A 23,173-nucleotide genomic window follows, 5' to 3' on the forward strand; every position below is an offset into this window, starting at 1 on the left:
GGGGCCAGATTTTATTGCTGCATCAAAGCAAGTTTATATTTTATCACCCCCTCCACCACACACACACACTTCCAGCTCAGGACAATTGTGTGTTGTTTGTTTCTTAATTGATTGACGGTGTTACTAATTTAGTAACATGTTTCAAAGCAAGCGGAGTAAAACAATTTAAAATTTCAGAGCTAAGGTATGGGGGCGAGCAGCACTAGGGAAAAGCAAAGCCACTTAATATTGCATTCAGCGCCTTATACTTTTAATGAGGCTGGCAACCGAGATTACCAGAGGAATTAAAAAAAAAGACGCTGCACTAGTTTCACTGGTGATTTAAGAACGCTGCATTTCACAGTGAAAAATAAAAAGCAACACATGAAAATACATTTAAAAATATATGTATAACGAGGAAGAAATTTCAGATCAAAGGAAGCCACTGTACAGTACAGGCACTGACAAAGAAACAAAGCAGTGCGATCAATTCCTTTTAATGCAATTTCATGACACTTAATATGGAGTTCTTACTGTATAGATAAATTGGTTATGTCCACGGTTGTGCAGTATTTCTATTAGGCTTTATTCTGCCTAAATTAAATTTCCCGGTTGGGCTCTTTAATTGAGCCCTGTTCCCTAATGACAGAAGAGTGAGGACTTTAGAAGGAAAAAAAAAAGATTTGCTGATAGAAGAGCCTTTGATTTTTCCTGGTGTTTGTAAAAAGCATGTCATTTTAAATCCGTCCCCAAGCTGTTCATCCAGAAAAACGGCCTTAAACCAGCAACTCAGAAGAATTTGATTTCGGCAGTGGCCTCTCCTTTTTTCCACAGTTATGGTTAAACCCTCAGCAGTGCACGGTTCTGATCGGTGTGAGGGGGTGTAAGCTAATCACTAAGGTACACTGGTACCCTGGGCAACTCATCATGTGTCTTCTTCCCCAAATATTTTACCTTATTAGCTTCTAATCCTTGCACAAGATCGTTTATTTTTAGATGCTCATAATCCTCAGGGTGAACAAATTGTTAAGGCATCATGAATGCCCTGTGCTATGAAGCTCAAAGCGTACACAGTGCAGAACTTAGTCATGTGAAGTTGATCTCTGTTGCCAGAAGACACTTGGCGCTTAGTGTTTGCTGAACAAAACATAGGATGTCAATACATAAAATGCTCCAAAGTGCATTAACTGGTATAAAGCGTTGTACATTTTTTAAATTAAATTGCTTCCTCCTTTGTGCACATTTCAGAATCTTTATCAGGAGAGAGCAATTTAAGCAATCCATCATCACTCTCGCTGTTTTGAAAAGCAAACGTTTCTAGCATTGCCATCTTCTAAAAGGGCTTTTAATTATGAAGACAAAGGGGCAGTCAGAAAGTCTTTACCTCCAAAGAGCCATTAGCATCTTTTTTTTTTCAAAGGGCAAATAACTCACACTGGCCACACTAAAGCCATTTAGTCATGAAAACAGTATTCTCACGATATAGCCATTAGTTCCTCTGTGAGCTCTAGTTGAGGAATAATGTTGCTAAAAGCTGTGCTCAAGTGTTCCAGTCAGCTGATGTGTCCTTTAACCCTTTCGTTGTGGCTTCATGCCCTGCATGCTTTTTCAGTAAAGGCTGAGGGATGAGTCATTGAATTCAATATAAATAATACGAGCAATATTGGTTATAATAATGATCTGTTTACTTCACTGTAATATGAAACAAGCCCCTGTTTTGCATCAGCCTTCTTCCAGATTAGGCATCAATTGACATTTTTTTTTTAATCACAGTGTTAATTTTTTTTTTCCTTGAGATTATGAGGGCTCTGTGCAGCACCCCTTTTTGTGAAAATGAGGCGGTTTACTCAAAGCAAACACAGCCTCTTCCGGGGGCGGCGTGGGGTGCTCGCCCCACTGCTACACAGGTCGCTCAGACGCAATAAAAATCTTAGCCGGGCTGGGGAAGATGGCAGAAACGGAGCAGCGCTGCTGTACAGCAAAACAAGTATTCTGCCAGCTGTTCCAACTGTTGCAATTGCAAGGAAGCAGAAGAGAAAGGCAGTGATTTAGCGAGCTGTGTGGTTTCGCTCCTTCTTATTCACTTGACCTTGAAGTATCAGCTCAGCACACTCTTGAGTTCAGCGGATGGGAGTCCCAGGACTACTGCATTTATCATTGAAATACTGAGCTGTCAAGTCGCACTGCATACCTGTCAAGGAGGGCTCATAGGTACTGCGAGAGCTGCTGTCCTCTGGTGCAGTGCATGATTCTTCATTGCGCTAGACTGCAGGCCTGCTCCCAGCCACTTCTAGACACCTCTCGGCACAAGGCACTTCCTATGCAACACCTTCCTCCTCCTCTCCCTCCTCTGTGGCCTAAAGGCTTTAAGATCTCGATGCCATTGCTGGTTTTAAGACCTCCGTGGGATTTTATGCATTTAAGCCAGTGATTATTTTAGGATTTTTAGTTCATTGGCAATTGAGACAACCCCCTTTTTTAAATTTTTTTTTTACGACTGTGTGCGCTTTGCTCCGGTGGTTAACGGTTTTGGAAGCCGAGCCGTGCCACAGGGGACGAGCACCAGGGAAAATAAAAGGAGGGGCTGAAGAGTGAACTCATGAGTTGCGATGCACATAACCAGGCCAGTGACGTTGACGTGATTCAATATGTTTTATGACACCAGTTACAATGTTACGTCTTTTTGGTTGCAAGCATATTTTACAAATATATAAACTTTCAATTTTATATCATGGAGTAATTATAACAATCATATTCTTTCTAGAGATGAATCCAGCTAATGATCCTATCTAAAGTGCCCAGAATCAAATTGTTTAAAAAAAAAAAACGGTCTCTGGGACGAACTAGTTTTTCTACAGGAATAAATATATGGTGTATACATATATAATGCATTTGATAACAGCTGTGATCTACCTCTAATGACGATTCCCAGTTCTTTAAAATAGTTTCCTTGTGTTTTTCTTTTGTGCTGTTACATTTCATGTCCTTTTCTTACCTTCATGAGTGTTTCCAAAAGTGAAGTGGTTTCAATCTGAGATGAAAAACATCAGATGAGAACAGTGTGCTGTTGTGGTTTGATAAGAAGGATGGAGTTCTTCATTTATCACACTGAATATGTATTTCATATAAATAACATATATGGAGAGTAATAACTTTAGTCTTCGAATGTTGTGCATGCTTTAAAATACCGGATTTTATCCATCCTACTGTTTTCCAACTGCTTTATCCAGCACAGGGTCTCAGGGAAGCCTGAATATATCCCAGCATCCAACAGGCACAAGGCAGGACACACTCTGCACGGGGTGCCAGTCCATCGCAGGGCACACACAAACACACACACTCCGATTTCCAGCAAAAGGTGATTAACCGACCAGTATGTCTTTGGTACCCTCTTTTTGACAAGATGTGTGGTTTGCTTTTCTTTCCTCTCTGGTCAGTGGCTGTGGATGCCATGTTTAAAATAAAGGGGGTAAAAAGAGGGTGTCTTAGGACTGTGGGAGGAAACCGGGGCACCTGGAGGAAACCCCCTGAACACGGGGAGAACATACAGACTCCACACAGACAGCCCCCAGGGTCCAGAATGAACCCAGGGCCCCAGCGCCGTGCCGCCCAGTACTGCAGTTATTTTGTCGTTTTATATTTTTATGTGTTCCTAGGTGGATGGATTGAAATGTGATGTAGCTTAAACAAAATCAAACAATTCCACGTTTTTCTACTCATCTCACACACCCTGTGAGCAGTTAGCTGTCACCAGGCTCATGTCACCTGACACCCTGTTGACAAGGCCTCCAGCTGCAGAACGATCTGAATACGATGAGGATGTTGCTCCACTTTGCTCTGATGACTGCAGAAAAGGGCCTGCAATTTTCTTCCCACCCCAGATCTTCGAAAACATTGCAGTGTCAAAGTAATCGGACCAGAATTTATCGAGAAGATATTTGCTCCCCCTCGTTGTTTATTTGTCAAAATATAAATATGGTCATAAAAAATGCCAATAACTATTATTCTGTTTCTATTAATAATAGATGCTAGATGATGAGCAGGAAGAGGAGGTTTGCGCCCTGTCTGTGGGGCTGGTACTATACTGACCAGCAACCCTGCAGGGGAAAAAAAACACTTTTTCATCAATGAAGTGTCATTCCTCACACTAGCCCCGCCCCCTCAGCGCTATGCTTCGGGGCTCGCCAAGTCCCGCCCCCGCTCCCGCCTTCCACGGGCGCTACGCTGGCCTGCCGTTCGCTCACGCCGGTGCCAATCATTCCTCCTTCGCCTCCCATTGGCCGGCTCCAACGTCAACGAGCGCCTCTGACGCTTTCCATTTGGCTCGACGGGCAGAGCCCTTCCACTTCCGCTGTCAAGGTAAACCAGTGAGAGCTGCAGATGGAGTCTATAGAGGAAATAGGTTTTCATGGAGTTTATTAAACCTGCTGGCAGCAGAACTGTTACAGTGGTAAAAACAGACCGTTTCTAGCCGGGGATATGCGAAGCTGATACCGCGTCTCCCTGCTATCTCTCCCTCTCTTGGAAAAGGCATGCGTTACGGTACGTTGAAATCAATGTTATTAAGATGTAACCCCGTTTCTGTCGCGGGCAAGGCCTACAGGACCATCTCTCCGCTGTGCGCTGTCCACACGGCGACGGTAGTAAATATAGGGGCTCTGTCGGGAAACGGGGGCGGTTTTGCACCACACGTCCGTGTCGGCCCCCGGGACGAGCGAGTGTGTCTCTGTTCCTCGGGTGTGACCTGTGTCCAGGGGCTGGCGGAGACCGCTGCCGCCTGTGGGGGTGTCAGTCTGCTGTCCGAGACCGGCGACCCGGGAGAGTGCGTGACTTCACTCGGTTGCCTTGCCCTGCTCTCCAGCCGGACCCGTTCACCACCGGGGGAGGGCCTGACACGGCCGTGTGTGTTTTATTGCATGATTATCATTTGTTTCCTCTTTACCACAGCCTGTGCTCCGGCGGTCTCGGCCCCGGTGCTGAGACTCGGACTCGGGGCGATTTCACCCCCGCCACCCATAAGTTACCAGCCGGCACCCGTCCCTCCAACGGGCGCTTCTGCTGTTTGTTTTTCTTTGGTCGACTCCCTTGTGTCCGGCGCGGTGCAGCTCCCGTGACCTGTTGACCTGGGAGGGGGGGTCCCACCTCCACTCCCCCACAAAAAACACGGGAGAGCCCGCTCCCAGCCTGCGCTGTCGCTCCGGAGAAGTGCCGAAGTCATTCATTCATGACAACACCCTATGTCCGCAATACAAAAACAACAACAACAACAACAAAATAATAGCGTGCAGCTTCCTAACGCCGTGAAAGAGTGAGAAGCCCCGTTTTAGCGAGAGACTGCTGATTGATAAGTGAGCTGGTCCCGGGTGCGAGGAGGTGGACTCGGACACCTGGCTCTGCGTGCTCTCCTTACTGAGTGAGTGACCCTGTGTTACCTGCCTCCAGGGAAACACACACACACACACACACACACACACACACACACACACACACACACACACACACACGGAGTTGGCGGAGTTGGAGAGCCTGGCCTGTGGCCGTGCTTGTGTTTTTGCTGCCTCGCTGGGGCTCCGGGTTTCGATTCCAGGCCTGGGGTGCTGTCCGCATGTCCGTGTGGGTTTCCTCCCACAGTCCGGAGACCGGCCGGCGGGTTAACTGGTTTCTGGGGAAGCCGGGCCTGGCGCGAGGGTGTGTGTGTGTCTGTGTGGGCCCCTCTGCAGGGAGTCCCTCCTGGTGCCCGTTGTTTGCCAGGGTAGGCTCTGGCTCTGCCACAACCCTGTAATGGGAGAGGCAGTCAGGAGATGGATGGATAGATGTTCTCTCACGTCTTGAGCTGAGCTATAATTTTTTGCAGAGTTGCTCAATGCCCCCATTCCCCTCTCCAAGCCTTTTACATTTGAAGTCTCGAAACTGCAGAGGGATGATGGACCCCAGCGCATTGATTCCTCAGCACAGCGCCGCCCTGCTGTTCGCAATGAGACACCGATTCACTCAGCACAGCGCCGCCCTGCTGTTCGCACTGAGACACCGATTCACTCAGCACAGCGCCGCCCTGCTGTTCAGAGCTGAGACACCGATTCACTCAGCACAGCGCCGCCCTGCTGTTCAGAGCTGAGACACCGATTCACTCAGCACAGCGCCGCCCTGCTGTTCAGAGCTGAGACACCGATTCACTCAGCACAGCGCCGCCCTGCTGTTCAGAGCTGAGACACCGATTCACTCAGCACGGAGCCGCCCTGCTGTTCATAGCTGAGACACTTATTCCTCGTCAGAGCGCCGCCCTGCTGTTTACGGAGAATAAAGATATCCCACACCCGGTGCTGGCTAGCCGTAAGGCGTTTTTAATGGTCAGGCTGAAAATGAGGGTGAAAACCAAAGAGAAAACAAACAGCAAAATTATATTCCTGTCTCCAGGTTGCACTGGAAAAGGTGAAGCCTGTTGCTCCCTACACTGCTGGTTCGTCTTGGTTAACCTTTTGTGTGCTGGTCCTGTTCCAGACTGTCATTACCGGTGTGTTAGCAGGACTCCCCAGATGGGGGCTGTCCTGGGCCTTGTTGTGGAGCAGTGCCCCTGGGGGCTGACCAGGCCTGGGGAGGTGTTGTAATTGTGTGGAACGAGCGGAGTGGCTCTTGTTTGGACCGGAGGCATACGGATTCACTGGGAAGAACTCGGCGCGCGACACTGAGAATATTGGACGCGGCTCTCGGAGAGCGTGCCGGCGGGCGTCCGCTGAGTCTGCGGTCGCAGCAGCTGCCCCTCGGCGTGCCCGGAAGCAGAGGTCCAGCGGGCGGCGTGCCCAGCTGTGCCCTGGGTCACAGCCCCTGCGGTTGATCGGGGGTCTGGTACTCCCGGCGTGCGGGATAATTCTGTGTCCCGGCCGGGGGAGGGGACACGTCTCTCTGGCCCCGCCGAGCTGCCCACGCGTGTACGGGTGAAGCAGAGTCGTCTGGAGCTCCGAGGGTTCGGCTTTCGTTGGGGACCGCGCCTCAGGAGCGAGCGCGCGCCCCTCTGTGCCGGTTTCCACGGGGCGTCTCAGCCCCCCCGCCGCCTCTGGAGCTGCGTGGAAATGAAACCCTGGAGCGGCGCGGCTCAAAGTCTCTCCCCTTTCCCCACTTCACTAGTAATCAAGCGAAGTCTTGTGAAGGCAGCTCCACCTGTCAGGCGCATCCATACCGTTCTGGAATGTAAAAAGACGACGCTTTGTCATCTGTTTAAATTGATATTGTACTTTTCGCAGTGACAGCTAAAAAGACCCACAGGTGCCATATAGAGCAGTGACTGTGTTGTCATATTTCATTTAGGCATCCCTCTGCAAAGCCGTAATTACCTAATTAGCTTGTTAATTAGCAGATTAGCATTTCTCTATACTGATAGAATGCTTTGCAGAGGCACGATGGCTGGAATTTATGTTTCAGGATGAGAAGTTTCACGTGCGTGTGGTCTTTATGACCCTCTCTTGTGACAGCACCCCCTGGGGGTCTGGCAGGGGTATATTGAGCACCGGAAAAAACCTGTAAGGAGCTGGTTTTTGTCTTTATTCCTTTCTATAGCTCATTTACTGTTTACTAGCAGGATTGAATTAGCTGTGTTTTTTTGTGTTCGGCTTATAGGCGTTTGTGTACTAAGCCGTTGCTGATGAGCCGGGTTGGGTTTCTAGGTGTGATTTTCGGCGTCGAGCTCCTGGTGCTGTCTGTGGCTTCGGGAGTGTGACGGCGCGGCTGTGGGCTCTAACCGGCCGGTCCCGGTCCAGTCGCGCCCGTGCCGTGTCGCTTGGCGTCGGCCCGAGAGGGCATGTGGAGGGCCACCGCGGGCTGGCGGGTGGTCCCTGCGCCCCGTGGGAGTGGGTCTGGGGCGGGAGATAGACAGATCCACGGCCCACACTTTTCGTGCCGTCACTTTGTACCGAATTTTCTGTCGGGGGGGTCTCGGGGCACACCGAGGCCAAAGGTCACCGTGTCGCCTGGCCTAGAGGAGATGAGAGCCGTTGGAGCGCCGGCGTGGGCTTGGTTACCCTGGTAACAAGAACACGCCCCCAGGTGACTTCCTGTTACCAGTGGGCTCCCTGTGTGGAAGTGGGTTTGAAAGGGAGGGCCCAGACTCGCGGGGTGATGGCAGTGGCGGGGAACAAGCTGATACCCCTTGCCGGACGAGGTCCCGCCATCCGTTAGCTTCTGACCACCCAGCGGGCCAGATGGGCCTCACAGCTCCTCCGGTCTGGGACCTGCCTTCTGCTCCTTTCTTCAGGTGTGCGTGCGTGCGTGCGCGGGGTAAATGGCAGGCTGAGCGGTGTCCAGCGGCCCACCTCGCTCCCGGTGTCCCCCCTGCGTGCTCTTCTGCTGCTGCTGACGAGGAGGTAGTGAGTGGCAGCCTCTCCCTGTTCCTAACTGAGTTACAGCCCGTGTGTTTATGTACTTATCGATTGATTTGCTGCTGCTGCTGCGCGTGGTCTTCTGCCATGACGCAGGAATAACGCATGAGGAGAAGGAGGAGAGGTGACACCGCCTGGATTCCTTCCGGTTCCGGGGCTTCTGTCTCCCTGTGTCGGAGCGCAGCGGCGCCAAATCACATGGCAGACCGTGCAGGACCTACACTATCCACACATATCCACGGATATGCGTTTGCTGTTAAGGAAACCTGAGGACCTCAGCATCTTTTCTCTATTTCTGTCGCTGCGCGTCAGAGTTTGTAAAAATGTTTTCTTTTTATTGTCAATATGGCTTCCTGGCCAGCCTTGCTGCTTTGCTGTGAGGGGTTTGTGTCCCTTCCGTGGAGGAGACGGCTGGGATGTTGCGAATCGCCAGCAGGGTCTTTAGGTCTGGGGGCCGAGCTAGGACTGTGCAGTGTGGTGTGGCGGCTCGTCGACACTGAATTTCCTTTCCTCACGACTTCCAGATCCGCCTTGGCCTGCTTAAAGCAGTCCGCGTTCCCGATGGAGAAAGAGCAGGGGCTGTTTCGCCCAGCGCTTAACCGTGGGGGGCGACAGCGGGGGGCTGTCTGCTCCCCTCTTTCTTGGTGTTCTCACCTGTGACCCCGACGCCGGAGAGCCGCCTTGCGCAACTGCACTCCGCGCAGAAGTGAAAACGGAAAGTCCTGCCTCTGCTGTTACAAGTTGTTAACTCCCTCGGCAGTCATTAACTCATTTCAAGTCCAATAACAGTGTGGGAGGTAAATTAGCAAACCGTTAACAGTGTTATAAACACACAATTAGCATGCCGACATTTATATGACACATTGATGGGGCGGCAGTAATTTCCACTTGGGAGTTTGCAGCCCCTTTAGAACCTGTCAGGCTTCCATGTGGTTGGAGCAGGTTCCCGTGGCACAGCGACACGCTGGGTGGATTTAACGGGGCCCCAGAAATGTGAGACCGCCCCCCTTTCCAGCCCCCGAACCGTAGCTCGAGAAAAGGGGATCTGGCAGTGCTGAAGGGTTTTTCGGAGAGCAGGGATCAAGGCAGAGGGGAGCTGGCAAAACGGGCAGAGCCCGTCTACGGATTACCGCAAACGCCTGGGAAGTCGTCCTTCTGCAATCGTAGGAACTTGTATGAAACTCGTCGCCTTGGGGCTTGAAACGCGTGTCCTGGGGGGGTCAGAAAGCCAGGCCGGAGCTTAAGCGGGCAGAACAGGCTGTCCATCGCTGTCACCGGGGTGTGAAGGACACTAAGGCACAATGAGGCGAGGGGGACATGTCGGAGAAACCTCAATTTCCCATTTCCGGCTTTGCAGAGATCGGTTGTTATAGAGCTAACCGAGTTGTGGTGGCCAGGTATCCGGTTGTTATACTTCTGCTTTCATTATTCGTTTTGCACATTTCCAGAGTAGAGCCTTTCCTTATGCATTTCTCTTGGGTTTCCAACACAACACGTAAAGCCACAGAACTTAGCCCAACTGAACAATAGCGTGTTTTAATATCGCTCAAAGCTAAAAGCCGTGCTTTGAGGTGGGGGGGTGTGTGGTCCATGATGCTTCACTCCGTATTTCAACCTGGCAGCTGGAACAGTGGTCTTCCGGTAGCCCCTGCCCTGCGCTGCCCTGCCTGGGTTCGGCCCCGCTCGCTCGGGGGCTCCCAGCATGCACCCTGCTAGTCCCCCTCCTCGCCGTCTGGGCTCCCGCCAGGGTGTCTCATCTGCTCCCCCCCTGCCTTTCTCTCCCGGCCGTGCAGGCGAGCACACATGGTACAGCGAGGAGAGGAGACAATAACCGGGAGGGGAGGAAAGAGCCGCCGACGCCACCGAACCCACAGCCGCCGCCGCCGCAGCAGCAGCAGCAGCTGATCCCTCGAGCGCGCGAGTGAGCCAGGGAGGAGGCCCGGGCGAGAGCATGGCCTTCCTCGACAACCCCGCCATCATCCTGGCGCACATCCGGCAGTCGCATGTGACCAGCGATGACACGGGCATGTGCGAGATGGTGCTGATCGACCACGACGTGGACCTGGAGAAGTGCCAGCCGGCGGCCGCGCCCGGAGGCGGGGGCGGCGGCGGTGGCGGCGGCAGCACGGGCTCGTTGCCGGGCGACGGCGGTGGGGAGGCCCAGGGCTGCGGCCTCTCCCAGTCCGTCGACATCACCTCCAGCTGGGACTTCGGGATCCGGCGGCGGTCGAACACAGGTAACCCTCCCCCCTTCCGCGCGAGAGGCCGAGACTGACTGGTTGACAACGGCACAGGGTGAGCGGACATGTTGAGACGCATCCGTCTTCCTCAGTGTTGTTTAAACACCGAAGGAGTCCGATTTGAATGCCTTTCCCTTGTCTCCCGGTCGCTTGCCGTTGCGCTGCAGTAGTCGTAGGAGGCTTCTTTCCTGGAGTTGCATCAGTGTGCTGCAGGTGCATGACCTCTGCTTCTGGGAGCCTGTTGTCTTGGCGTGTCTTGATGTCAGTGACCGGTTCAGCACGTGTGGGCACGAGTCCAGAATCGGGCGTGGGGCGGGTGATTGTGAGCGACACCCGGGACGGCCGCGCCGGAGGGCACTAGTTTGCGTTGTTTTTCCTTTTTCCGCCGAATCACGAACGAACCCTTTCACTCATGGGAACAGCCGCGTGTGCCCGGAGCACCGCCGGAACCGGCATGAAAAGTAACCAAAACCCTCACGGCCAGAGCTCAAATCGCCTCGTTCCGCAAACCCGTTCGAGAGTCGCGGAAGCGACTCTTTCTCTCTCTCTGTCAGCGGAGAGTGCCGCCCGAGGAGAGTGCAGAGGAATCGGTCCGGTCCGGTCCGGTGGCGGACGCAGCCTCTGGGAGCGGGCGAGGGCCCCGCGTGTTCATGAGTGGAAGGGAGCGGGGGCGCGTGCAGGCCTTCAGGAAGCATCGCCGCCAGGTCCTGTAAACCAGTATCTTCTCTGACCGTGTTCTGCAGCTCCCCATCCCCCCCTCTGTCCTGCGGACACGCACACGCCCCGCCCCCCACCTGTTGACCCGGGACACTGGCGGGTCAGAACTCCTGGACAGCGGACTGCTCCCCTGTGGGCCTGGACGGCCAAATTATTCTGGGTTTGGAGCCAAAAGAAAGTAAAAGCTAAATTCCTCAGCTTCCAGCCGGGTGGCAGTGTGGGCTCCTTGCCTAGTCCCAGTGGTCTTCTGTGGGTTTCGCTCTTGCGCTGTCGATGACGTTCTTTCAAGGCGAGACGCGAGCAGCAGAGGCTGTCTGAGCGCCGCCGACGGTGATGTCTGTCTCTCCAGGACGTCCAGACAGAGGCCAAAGATCAGCCAGTAAGCTTGAGGGGAAGGTGTCAGGTATGCTGACGCGATACGCCTCCGTCATCCGGAACGTCCGGCTGAGACTCGCGCCCGGACCGCCCTCCCTCCTCCAGATCTCCGCTCAGGCACTGTGCACAGCTCTCAGCCTCGCTGGCAGTGCGATACAGCAAACCCTGCATTCACTCGGTTAGCTTTATCATCGGCACAGACCGCCCCTGTCGTCTCTGACTTGCTAAGCACTAGCTCTCGCAAACATTGTTTTGCTAAGGGCTTGCTTCGACAAAGGCGTTTTACTTCCAGATAACATCATTGATCTGCCAGGTGTCTGGCGGATCTTCCTGATGCCCTTGTATGGAATTACCTGTCCTAATGTGTCTGTATGTGTGTGCATATATATATGCTGTAGGGCAGCACAGTGGCGCAGTGGGTTCAGTTCTGGACCTGGGGCGCTGTCTGTGTTCTTGGGAGTTTCCTCCCACAACCCAAAGGCATGCTGGTAGGTAGGTTGATTGGCTTCTGGGAAAACTGGCCCTGGTGTGTGTTTATGCCCCTGCATGTCCTGGGATGGGCTGCTGTCCCATCCAGGGTGTATCCCACCATGCGCCTGTTGTTTGCCGGGATAGGCTCCAGCTCCATGGCTATTCGGTAGTAATAATAATAATTAATAATTGCTTACACTTATATCGCGCTTTTCTGGACACTCCACTCAAAGCGCTTTACAGGTAATGGGGACTCCCCTCCACCACCACCAATGTGCAGCCCCACCTGGATGATGCGACGGCAGCCATAGTGCGCTAGAACACTCACCACACACCAGCTCTCAGTGGGGAGGAGAGCAGAGCTATGAAGCCAGTTCATAGATGGGGATTATATTAGGAGGCCATGATTGGTAAGGACCAATGGGAAATTTGGCCAGGATAGGATAAAGTGGTTTGAAGGATGGATGTATACTTATATATGGATGGATGGATGTCTATATATGTATATACATTTAACATTTAACAATGTGGCCCCTTTTGTAATCTAGAAGGGAAACGAGTGAGGGGGTAGCAGTTAACAGATCAAAACATTGCGTTTCTGGTTTGCCTCCGTTGTTTCCTTCCAAACACTCCCATTTTTTAAAGAACTTCTTTGCCAATCAATAACATTTTCCCCACAAGGCTGTTTCATGAATAATGTATTCCGTGCACAGGTCACCGCGGTGCGCACCTAAATCACTGTGTGCGATTCACCCTCGGCTCAGGTGCTGTGGAGAGGTCCTATTGACATAATGCCAGATATGACACCATAATTCAGCAAAGCACGATGGTCATTTGATAAATGGTGCCATAAATTGTTGACAAAACAATTTGTGATGCATTATGTTACTGATAGGTTGTACTCCTTATCAAATCAAGTAATCTGGCAGTGCCATCCATTAATCACACTTCTCATTGGTGTGCGCTTTTGGGCTCCCGGATAACAGGAACACCCCAGGTCAAAGGGCACAAACCTGCCTTGTGCGCTGGGGAGCCCTGTGCGATGTCAAAGAAGCAGCAAAGTGGGGGAGCCCAGGCCGCTTCAGGGACGCAGAGCCCCGGTCCGTTAAAGAAATGGGCGTCGGCCAAACGCGTCGGGTTTGGGGGGGGGTTCAGGCCCTGGGCGTGACCGGCTCCGCCCGCCGCGCGGGAGGCACCCCTCTCGGGAATCGCAGAGCTGCAGGCGGGCAGGGCTCACCACCACTTCCTGGGATGTGGCCTGTTTTTTTTTTTTTACTAGGTATTGACCTCGCCTTGCTTGCAGAAGCCGGCGGACAGGGTTCAGGACTCCAGTGCAAACTGCTGCAAGTGCAGCACAGCAGCGCCTTGCTGTTGCGAAACTGCGTCCTCAGTCAGTCACCATCGTCCTCGGCGCACAAGCCGGCCATCAGCGACTCTGTGCAGCAGCTGTCCGTCTGGACAGTGCTGGTGTGTGTGTGTGTCTTTTCAGGAGACCGTGGCACATGGTTAAGCAGACTTTTTTTTGTGTGCTAGTTGATGGCTAAACGGTTTCGTGTATCTGAGATTGCGGTCAGCGTGAGGGTGTACGTTTTGATTTTGAACATTAAATTGTATTGATTTCTAGCGGTCATTGACACTGTCGCAGCACAATGACCAAAGCAGACCAAGTCACTGCAGATTAATAGCAAAGGTTAAAAAATAAATGAATGATTCTCTTTCAGATAGTCAAATAAGGGAAATAGAAGTATATTCTGTGGACAAAAGAACATCTACATGAATTATCTAGACCTTGATATTTTTAAAATAGATATATTTGTACTTGAAGTCTTTCCTTATCTCCGAGATCCCTCTGGGAAAGATTAGTGTTTCCTCCCTTTATTTAGGAGTGGTTGTCCCATAACTTGTTTTTTTTTCCCGGGACGTTGAAATCTATTTGGGTCGCCTGTACATTAGCATTTCACAAAGAACATGAATAATGATTCATACATCAAAACTCCTATTCATCACCGAGAGGTTTGCATTTTATTATTCTCCCCCGTGTTAATATTGTTTTTATGGTATCTTAAAATGGTTTATGATTCTTTAATGGGAATTATAAATTACTCTTCACAAAGAAACATGTATATTAAAATTGGGGAAAGAGAGCGAGACATATATAGGGGACGGCATTTTCTGTGTATTTTACACCGTGAGCCTCTGTACAGGAAGTGGATCACTGCTGTTGTAAATAGTGCCCTAAGTATGTGTACAGGTATGTTCTACAGGGTATATATGTATAAGCATTGGTACAGAAATCTGCGTTTGGGATTGCATGTTAAATTAGTTACATCTTTAAAGGGAAACATCAGTGGATTTTATTTCTGTTGTAGTAGATTATAAATCAGATGCAAACAGTAGAAACTGATGCACGATGGCCCTGAGCTTGCGAACACTTTTTTTTTCCGGCAGTCGCTCACAGAGATGACTGCAATCCCTCCCTGGCGAGCCTGCCTCCGGAAGGGCCGCGCTCCGTACCGCGGCCTTGATTCCCCGGAGGAAGGCACGTCCTTGTTTTATTCAGGTGGAGCTGCTGCGCGTCCTGCTCCCGGGCTCTGGTCCACGGGCGCGGACCAGCCTGCTCCTCCCTCGCTGCCCTGCGCCTCCCGGTTGGGGGGCTTGGCCTCCTTCGGTGTGCCGAGACTCCTGACAGAGTCAAGCAGGGGAGGCCGACGGGCCATCTGGAATGGCACGTCCGGATCCTTCCCGCGCTTCCCGACACATTGTTGTTATCCGGAGCGGCAGTCCCAATGTGACGGACAAGCAGGACGCATCCCTGCGATGAGCTGGCGTTGGGGTGTAGTGCGATGCCTGGTGCCGTTTTCTCACTCGAACCTTTTCATTTCCTTTAAAGCTCAGAGGCTCGAAAGGCTCAGGAAGGAACGACAGAACCAGATCAAATGCAAAAACGTTCAGTGGAAAGAAAGGAGCTCATCTCACTCGGGTACGTGAGTTTTGTTTTTCCCCGCAGGGCATTTACTTTATGTCTGCCTTCTGGGAGCTCGGTAGTGAAGTTAGGAAACAGGTTTTGTTCAGCCAGTCACAAGTCTCCAGTCTTTTATCCACTCCTACAAAATAATTTAAACATCTCCTTTCAGCTGTTAAAAAAGAGCCCCTCTATATTTGCATCAACAGAAGCTTCAACCATGGTTAGTGCTGATGAAAGTGTGCAGCGACGATGAGGTAATTGAGTGGTTTTAAGGTGACCGACTCTCCCGAAGAGGATTTCCTCTTTGTCCAGCTGGCCGAGATCTTCTGTGGGTTAGAAAAGGGGAGCAGTGAGGCCAGTGGGCTTGTGCTGCTCTTCAGAGGCCTGGCGTTGCACGCTGTCGTCTTGTTTCCCTCACAAGTGTGGGCGCAGAGTATTCGCACAGCTCTTATTTTTCTTAGAAACTGATCTGGCATAGATGCCACCTTTTCATGAGTGGATTTCACGGTGAGGACTTGGGTCCCAGCTGCTCGGTGGTGGTGGTGTTCTGATTTGATTCTGATTTTTTTTTTCCCTCTCCCGCCCGTCTGCCCGTCCCCCCGCCTCCCGTCCCAGACCTGGGCTCCCTGTTCGAGAGGAAGGATTTCAAGGACAGGCCGCCGAGTGGCGGGAAGCAGTCGGCCCTGTCCCTGCGGCTGGAGCAGTGCCCGCAGCAGCTCAACAACCCTTTCAACGAGTACTCCAAGTTCGACGGCAAGGTGGGTCGCGCGCGGGCGGGCGCGGGGGCGCGGAGGAGCCCCGCCCTTGCACTGCCCCCCTCCCCCCCCCCCCATTTCCATCGGCGCCCGCTGCAGACCGGCACTTCGAATTAGGCAGAATGATCAGATGCCCTCTAATGCACTAATTAGTATCCTGCCAAACAGGCCTGGAGATTTATTAACGGAGCTGGCTGAGCCGCCATAAGTCTCGCGCGAGCGTACGGCCGTTCAGCCGGGCAACCTTGGAGAGGAAGTGTGCAGCTCGAGGGGGTTGCGGCAGGTATTCTGCGTGGATTAATTAAAAAACTGGATTTTTTTCCCCCCCAAGAGGGGGAAGCACAGGATGCTCCCAGCCTGAGCCCCGGCCGGGAGAGACCTGCACTCTCTCCCTGAAAGCTCTGGAAAGCAGAGGAGCGTCCTCGTGCAGCGTGATTCGTTGCCGACTGGTATCATTATTATTATTTTTTTATGTGTAGCGAATTAGGGAAAATTGCTGATTTGAGAGCTTTGCGGGTCTCCTGTGAGCGCGGCTGCAAAGCGCGGTAATTAAGCCCAGCTGTCACTCTCCGGTGGAGAGGAGAGGCAGGCTGTGCCGGCGTGGAGCAGGGAGAGAGATGATGATCTGTACGTATTGACATCTGGAAACCCTGCCTTAAAATCCTCTTACAAACATCATTTCCCAACCACCAGTGCACATGCACTCCTGAACAAGTGTGTGCGTCAGCAGATTGTTTTAAGAAATGCACACTTTAACGTGTAAACACATAGCATAAGTGTCTGTCAAGGAAGTAGAGCACTCTTGCATACACTGGAGAACAGATCCAGTATAAATTGGTACATTTCTTCTGGTTGAGGTACAGTATGGCTATGTTCAGGAGCTGGAGGCCAAGAGCAGATTCTAAGTGTGGAGCGGTTTGCACACAGTACTGACTACAGCAGGACAGACTCACAGCAAATTAATTTCCCCTGTGCACAGAGTCCAGGCCTAGAAAGGACACATTGCAGTATGCATAGAATTAGCTCCTGGCCCCCTGTTCCTGAACATAGCCATACTGTACCATAACCAGAAGAAATGTACCTGTTCATACTGGAGCTATGGAGCTCTCCAGTGTAAGATATCCTAGGATGTTGAAAATATTGTATTTTTCATCCAAATTCAACAACTTCCTTTATGGTTCACCCACGAAGTATAATCAAGAAACTGAAAGTAATCTGAAATCTGCTGCAACTCAGCCTGGGGTGTAGATAGTTACAGCAGGACTGACTTATACGTACGTATGTCTGAAATCATTTTCAGTAACAGTACAGTATTTTGCAATCTTAAAATAAAACTGATTTTATCTTTAAGTGGTGATCAAAAGAAAAAGTCTGAGATCTCTGACCAGTCTGTCCGGCAGGGCTGTGCATGTGTCGATTTTAACGCTGTTTAATTACATTCCTGGCTGGAGTTTTCACTGCTGTGTGCTCTGTGGTCTTTCAGGGAATTTTATTATTTTTAGGGATTTTTGTCCCCTGGAAGAAAATGCGGAAAGATTCACAGAGACGACCTTTTCCTTTTCCCAGTAAAAGGGAGGATAATCAGGGAGGTTTAGAAACGGCAGCATGCAGTGGAAAAATAACGAGGGTTCTGTCTGAATTCAACACGGACACCGAACGGGGCAAGTGATATAGGGCAGGCAGCGGATTAGTCTTGAACTGGTGACCTGACCTCACACATGCAATTTCACCGCTGAGGCTCGGCTCCCTGTAATTTACCTGCTGTGTCTCGTGTCTGTGAGCGGTAAGACGCTTCTGTCTTGCCCCCTCGGGACACTCTCGCTGTCCGGTAGGGTGGGACAGGCGAGGGTGCTGGATCTCACGGGCACTGGCCCGACTCACAGGGGTCAGGGGGTGTCGGTGTCTGTGGCCTGCCATGGAGAGGTCACAGGTCACAAGGGTTCACCTTTCACCTTTCACCCCTCACCCCTCCGATGGATGGTCAGTCTGGGTCAAGTGTTGAGGTTTTAGCTGGACCCTCTAAACCGGTGGAATCGACAGACTTGAGTTATTTCTGCAGCGCCTGTGTAAAAATGTTTTTAAATGCCTGAAGGCCATGTTTTTTTAATTAAAGGAAATAAGCATGAAGGCCGTTGTAAGTTTTAGGATTATGAGCCAACATTTTTTTCCTAATCGTTACTTACATCTGCGTTTTGTTGCCTGTTCTCAGTCTTTTAATTTTTTTATTTTCTGGACCTCAGTTATTCATGACACAGAAATATGTAAATGATTAGTTCTGCAGAACCGTACCTTCCTGTTGTCTGAATAAGCAGAAACAATTTTGTTTGAATTGCTTACCTAATTTTAGGGTGTTAAAAACCTGGAAGTTGTTCATACTTTTTATGAACTGCTCAAGAATAATTCGTTCTTTGTTCAGAATTCATGAAACATGCAGGAGTGGGCAAGGCGTTCATGATGAGAAAGGAATTTCACCAATATGCCACCTGAAGGATTAGTCCTTTGTGAGCTCAATCCACAGAACTGAACTTAAGACAGTTGTGCATACAAAGATATGAGTTACTCTTCAGAAGGTAATGTTTTTGGTGGGATGTAACTTGTTTATTCAGTAGTTAGCATGACAGAGATTTGTCTTCAAAACATCATGCTGATTCAATAGTTAACCGAAAGGATCCTTAATGAAAAAGGAGAGCAAAAGACAAACAGCTTCTACTATGCATCTAGTTGGCTGCTTTGGCCTAAAGGGTTAGAAATACATTGATGTCACTGCTGCCAAGAAAACTGTGACATGTAACAGATTTTTGTGTGTTCTTCCGGTTCTCAGTAGCTCAGGCACAGTTGTAATGAGGAGGCTGTAATAGGACTGGCTGTTTGAAAGGTTGGGGGGGGGGGGCGAGGGGACTTATTGAGTGCTAATTGCTTAGTTGTTAATTTTCATAAGTGTTGAAAGAAGCAGTTCCTTAAATTAAACTTTGTTTTAAAATGTTGTCTGGGGAAATATTGAGCTATATCAGACCTGCAGTCAAAATTAATATGAATGCAGTGGCAATTAACACTTACTGGATAATCGCTTTCAGCAGCATTTTGGGATGCTGCATGCCTTAACTCCTCTTCCTGCATATGGAGGCTGTTCGTGGCAGCGTAATTACTTGATATGAGGATGGATGTGTTGGAACCATGTGCGTCTTCAGAACATCTTTTATGGGAGCCGGAATAATTGAAGATGCTTTTTCCATCTGTGGAATTTCCGGCTGCGCTTTGTCATGGATGCGCATTCCTTAGAAAGCACAGCGAGCTTTCATAATGAGCTTATTATTATTATTATTATTATTGCCCTTATCCATATTGCTTGCTGCTGTTGTTTTTGTTAACCAAGTAGTGTTTGAAGCTGTGAGTTTGAGTTGTACAGAATGTAGGAGATATCTCCGTGGCAGTTTCGGGTACCCCGGTGATATTTGTGTTTAGAAAACATGGATGCCCAAAAGGTGGTCGTCCGTTTTTTTTCCCCCCCGATGCCTGTGAATCGTAGCCCCTGCTTCGGGAGCTCGCCGACATCGGAAGGAGAAAAGCTACGGCGCTGCTCTGCCCGATTCAGGAGCACCGGCGCGACACCGGACTTCAGGTGCCGTGAGCCCGGCCCTGAGGCTCTGCAGCCGTGTGGCAGCTCGGCTATCGTGGGGGGCGGTAGCCAGTAGCCAGGCTCTCAGCAGCAGTTCCCCTCTCTTGTGCCCGGCTCTGCAAGGCGTTGCGTGATTTAGGGAAAAGAGCCGAGTACAAAAAGTAGTGAGCCGAATAAATGTCACGATGAATTATTCCTGCTTTTGAAAGAATTTGTTGGAAAGTACAAAGGTTGGCTGGCTGTACAGCTCTGGGTGATACTGCGCTTTTAAAAACGCGGCGACCTGTCGGGAATCTAAGCAAATGTTTTTCTTTTTGCTGCGGAATTCCTCATATTATCAGGGTTCAGATGGAAGTCAATTAAGCATCAAATGAGTTTTATAGACTGAAAAGGCTGGAGATCACTGTAAACTTTCATAAACACCCACTTAAAAATCGATGGCTTTTTTATGTATTTATCTGTCCGTTTAATAAGGGAATCCTCTTCAAAGTGTTTCCTGTGCAAATGTATTCTTGCCGTCTCAGAAGAGGCCTCTTCCAGATATGGGAAGCTCTCTGAAAGCGTCCTTCTACGGCGAGCTGGAAGTTCGGAGATGACAGTGTAATGTAGTTTTGTCCTGTAGGTTTTTAGCTGCAATTCATTTTAATTGTATGTATGAAGTTAAGGAGTATTAGTGTCAGATAAAGATTCATCGCTCTGGTTTGATATAAGGCTGGGCTAATGGGAAGCAGGCATGTCTTCCGGCAGATGTTTACAGAAGGCTCAGTTGTTTTTGACAGCAGTTAAAAAGTACAGTTGTGGTAATCAAATTGTGGTGCGCCAAGTCTATACAAGGGCCAGATCGAATTAAACTGGGGTTTAAGATTTATGTAGGTAGCAGCTAGTGGTACAACAGACTTTCACTGTTTTATTTGTGCTCTGCGTTTTACCAACTCTGGGGTGTGAAACCTGCTGTTTTGAGTTTAATTGGGTTTCGGGTTTCTTTGGGCTGAAAATTGGCCGTGCAGTTGCACGTAATCGTGTCTTTAGAGCACAGTTCTATTATTAGCGCTTGAGTGTTCTTACAGGGGCAGGTCTGTCTCATCAGTCTGGGTTTGAGTTCCAAATAGGGCTGCGACATACTACAGGTGTACATGACCACAAGGGCCAAACTGGATCAGTGCTTCTGTAACCTAAAACCTTTCTACCTTGTTGGGTACTGTAGCATTCTTGAAATTGAATTTGTGAATCCACGCAGCCTATATTGGCTTTACATTGCATTTTGCTCCTATCTTAAAACGCACACTTTTCCTGTTAATTTAAAAGAGGCTGCCGCTGTGGACATGCAGCTGGAGAAGGTAAAGAGGCTTTGCTGTCATTCTTTCCTGTCTGTTTCATTTTAAAGTGTATCATCATTATCACGGGGCTTCAGGCTCTGTGTCTTGGCTCGGGGCTCCCGCTGTAAAAGAAAAGGCAGAGGATTTCAGGAAAGATGAAAGGCTAATTCAGGTCTGGTCTGGTTCTCTGACAATGAGGTGGTTGTAAAAAGTTGATTTTGCAAAAAAAAAATCATTAAGGCCCTTTCTGGGTGATTGCAGTTCTAAAAAGAATGGAACCGATAACAAGAGAACATGTGACACGCTGCTCAATTGTTTAAAAATAATGCCCATCATATCCAATTTTGATACGGATAGAAAAATGATTGTGGGAAATGAATGTGATCTTCAAAGGCAGGTTTCTTTAGAAGGAGAAACGGATATTATCTCTGCAAAAGGAGACAGCATAAATAGGTCTGTTGACCATGAATAATTTTTGTCAATTTTGCTACTCCGGCATATCCTTCATTAAGCGTTCAGCATTAAATTAAACTAGAACCAGTTTCCAATAGTAATTAACTTGAGTATATCGGGAGGCCATTATTCACATTAAAGTAACCTTTTAATAGCTCAGCCTTTAACTCGACTGCAGGTAATGACTTTAAAGAGCGCTTATTAAAAGAGAAATGGTAATGAGCTTTAATAAAGCAGAACAACTTTGAAATTAAGAACCATTTTCTGTGGAAAAGGATGTAGGGGTCTGACTCTTGCTATTCCATTAATGGGCCTAATAATTCTTTATCAAGTCTCTTATGTGTACATGAAGTTAACATTAACAGTGATTGAGAACAGATAATTGTGAAAGGAAAATGAATTCTGCCACGTTCAGAGAGAGAGAGAGAGAGAGAGAATCTCTGCTTGAAAAAAGGAGAGAGCCCCACTAAATACGACGAAGGTGGGATTTAATAACACAATCCGAGTGACCTGCAGCACCAAAGTATATTACTTGAGTTTCGGGAAATGGCTGGCAGAGCTGCTGAATAGCTGCAGTGAAGGCAGCAGCTGGCTTTGAGCGGGCGGAGGGTTGCAGGGCTCTCAGGTACTTCTGCTGGAGCAGAGCAAGATGGGAACGAGAGGACAGGTGTAACGCGTGGATTTCTAATGTGAGGCTGATCCCTGTTCAATTCGTGGGTCTTTCCAGACATTTTCTTTTTATCCCAAGTCTTGACACGTTGAACTGAAACGATTGTTTTCAGTGAATTCGTTGTGTGGTCAGCCTGACAGTTACAGCAGGGAATTAACTGTCTAAAGCACTTGCCGGGATGCCTGAGCATTGAGTCACTGCGTATGATGACACAAGTCTCAATTTAAAAAAATGCATGTTTTCGACTGGGGGAAAAAAAAGTACAGAAAGTGTCGGATACATATGTCCCTTTCACCTTGTGTTTCCGGCCCAGCCTCCAATCGCTGGAAACTGCAAGGTGCCGACCGCAGACCCGCGTTTCTCAGAAGATCACTCTGGAAACATCAGAATGTGAAAATGTGGCATATGATTCTTGAGCGAAGCTTTTTAAAACCGCGCTGTAGATGCGCGGAAGCAGGTTTTGAAATGATTGCTCCGCTAAAAGGCACCGGCACTAACCGAGGCGTGTGTTAGCCCAAACACTCGCAAAGTGTGCGAAATGGTCTCGTGCACCGTGCTGTATTTAAATCTCTCTCCGACCACAACTAAGCGCCAGCGCAGCCTCCCCATTCTTCCTGCGGCTCAGGTCGGCTCGCCCACAGACGGGGTGGAGCATGGCTCCTCTGATCAGAGGTGAACCCCAAACGTGCTTTCCAGCGTGCTGCTTCAAATTGGGGCCCCCTGGGCTCCCCGAACCCCAGCGGCGTTCCCATCACCAGCAGTTCCTGCGCTAGGCCCACGGATCTGCTCATGCCAGCTGCTGGGAGGGGCACCAGCTCGCCCCCCGACGCCTGTAGATGGGTTTGCGGTCTTGCGAGGCACTGCAAGCCTCTTTTTAACATCCAGCCGCCTTCATTCTGTGGTTTGCAGGGCTGGTGCAGTGATCTGGAGGGGGGCCGTGAGCCGTCGGTGTGCTTGTACGCGTGTGAGTGTGTGGAGACGCCCGCGAACTGCGTGGCTGGTCGCCCTGGCCCTCTAATTTGCCTGTCCTTTGGCAGTGAACGCGCTGAAGGAAACGGGTAATTTTCCTCAAGGAGCTGGCAGTGACAGAATTAAAGATGAAGGTACCCCCTGAAAAGCCAGTTCATTACAAATTAACAGTGGTCCTTGCAAAACAGCGGGCTAAAGGCGTGTCAAGCGGCTCTGTGGATAAAGAGCCCAGCATTTCAAACTGTCACTTCCAGGCGCTGCAGCCGCAGCTTGGAACA

General features: G+C 50.0%; 1 protein-coding gene across 3 annotated transcripts in view; it reads left to right on the forward strand.

Moving 5' to 3' along the window:
• Positions 1–4,313: 4,313 nt before the first annotated feature.
• The window catches only part of mapkap1 (MAPK associated protein 1), a 91,001-nt gene continuing 72,141 nt past the window's right edge, over positions 4,314–23,173 (forward strand). Inside the window, exons 1-6 of one of the 3 annotated variants that reach the window (XM_088615447.1) lie at positions 4,314–4,521; positions 4,927–5,392; positions 10,142–10,585; positions 11,655–11,708; positions 15,042–15,131; positions 15,732–15,874. In XM_088615447.1, the coding sequence (XP_088471573.1) occupies positions 10,300–10,585; positions 11,655–11,708; positions 15,042–15,131; positions 15,732–15,874 (573 nt within the window). In that variant the 5' untranslated portion in view covers positions 4,314–4,521; positions 4,927–5,392; positions 10,142–10,299. The remainder of the gene's footprint in view (positions 4,522–4,926; positions 5,393–10,141; positions 10,586–11,654; positions 11,709–15,041; positions 15,132–15,731; positions 15,875–23,173) is intronic. The other 2 variants (XM_088615446.1, XM_088615448.1) reach the window with 2 other exon arrangements.

Source organism: Lepisosteus platostomus, chromosome 21 (genome assembly GCF_059453375.1).
Source record: "Lepisosteus platostomus isolate fLepPlt1 chromosome 21, fLepPlt1.hap1, whole genome shotgun sequence".
NCBI classification, from domain to species: Eukaryota; Metazoa; Chordata; class Actinopteri; order Semionotiformes; family Lepisosteidae; genus Lepisosteus; species Lepisosteus platostomus.